At 69.5% G+C, this 1,681-nt stretch overlaps 1 protein-coding gene across 1 annotated transcript in view; it reads left to right on the top strand.

The window, feature by feature from the left end:
• Window positions 1-418: 418 nt before the first annotated feature.
• AURANDRAFT_33279 (hypothetical protein) overlaps window positions 419-1,681 on the top strand; it is a gene marked incomplete at both ends in the record, with an annotated part of 5,986 nt that continues 4,723 nt past the window's right edge. The window contains one exon of the mRNA XM_009043124.1: window positions 419-829. Within this exon, the coding sequence (XP_009041372.1) occupies window positions 419-829 (411 nt within the window). The remainder of the gene's footprint in view (window positions 830-1,681) is intronic.

The following is a 1,681-nucleotide window of genomic DNA, read 5'->3' as shown; positions in this document are numbered from 1 at the left end:
CCAAGCCGCGAAGCTGTCGTGGTGCGTCAAGAAACTGCTGCGCGCGCACGAGAAGCTGGTCGTCGAGTACGCGGGCAAGGCGGGCCAGCTCCTGGACGTCGCGCGCGTCTCCGTGGTCTGCGGGAGCGTCGCGGAGCTCCGCCGCGTCTTCGGACAGCTGCTGAAGAACAAGGGCGTGGTCCGCGTGAAGAACCGCTTCGCGAAGCCCGCCGGGGGCTACGTCGACGTGCTGCTGAACTGGACGGCGTCCAAGGCCGCGCGGGGCCACGTCTGCGAGATCCAGCTGCACGCGGCGTCGGTCTACGCGACCAAGGGCGAGGGCGGCCACCAGTCCTACAAGTGGCTGCGGCGCCTCGTGCGCGCCGACGACAGCTACGAGGGCCCCGTCGACGCCGAGGGCCGGCCCCACGGCGAGGGGGGGCGGAAGCTCTTCGCCGCGGGCGACGCCTACGTGGGCGCGTACGTCCACGGCGAGAAGCACGGCGCCGGGAGGTACGTGTCGTCCGACGGCACGGTCTTCGAGGGGAGCTACGTCAAGGACAGGCGCCACGGCCCGGGCGTCGTGCGATACGCGAACGGCAACGTCTTCGAGGGCTCCTACGTCGACGGCGTCATCGAGGGCCACGGCACGAAGCGCGTCTACGGCGGGGGGGTCTATGTCGGCGCCTGGAAACACGGCAAGCCCGACGGGCGAGGCACGGACACGTCGAAGACCGGCGACGTCTACGTCGGCGACTTCCGCGCGGGCAAGAAGTCGGGCAAGGGCGTCGTGACCTACGGGTCCGGCGACGCGGCGACGCTCGACGGCGACTTCGTCGACGACCGGCCCGTCAAGGGCACGTTGACCTACGCGGACGGCGCCGTCTTCGTCGGCGACCTCGACGAGGAGGGCCTGCCCAAGCACGGGGTCCTGACGGGCGCCGACGGCGCGACGTACGACGGCCGCTTCCGGAAAGGCAGGCCGCTCCTCCGGAAGGGCGCCGACGGGAAGTAGGATTTAAGGTTAGTTTCGCCCCGCTAGGGCGTCTCGATGTTCACCGGCGGCTTCGGGTAGTGCTTGAGCATCGCGTCGAGGTCGAAGTCGTTGGGCCGCTGGTTGAAGGTCAACGGTCCGCTGTCGCTGCTGTAGCGGCTCGCGATGCAGTAGGACTCGACGACCTGGGCGATGACGTGGTCCGCCTCCTCCTTGAGCATCTGCTTCTCGACGTCTCCCCGGAGGAGCACGATGTCCTTCTCCTTCGCGAGGTCGTCGTGGAGCGTCAGGGTCACGTAGGGCCGCGCGAAGGTCGGGTTCTTCTTGTAGTCCTCGAGGAACGTGAAGAGGAAGTGGCGCCGGTTCTGGAACTGGGACAGGAGCAGGAAGTGGCCGCCGTCGCGGAACACGGGGAAGAGGAACGTCGGCGCCGCGCCCGCGCGGTCGACGAGCACCTGCGCCGTCTTCGCGGGGATGTCGCGGCCGACGGCGTCCTGGCGCCCCTCGTGGTAACTTCGCCAGATCTCGGCGATCTTCGACGTCGGCTCCTTCTTCAGCAGCGGCAGCTTGACGATGTCCGTGAGCTGGCGGGCCACGTGGCTCGCGTGGCCCGCGCGCGAGAAGGCCATGGCGCTACGGCTTCGATCGGTGCCTGCGTCGACGTCTCGCGGCGCGACGCTTGCGCGCACGTGCGGAGCGCTGCGCGCG

The sequence above is a fragment of the Aureococcus anophagefferens genome, assembly GCF_000186865.1.
Source record: "Aureococcus anophagefferens unplaced genomic scaffold AURANscaffold_44, whole genome shotgun sequence".
NCBI lineage: Eukaryota > Pelagophyceae > Pelagomonadales > Pelagomonadaceae > Aureococcus > Aureococcus anophagefferens.
The sequence above is the reverse complement of the archived record's forward strand: the minus strand, read 5'-3'. Positions and strand labels throughout refer to the sequence as shown.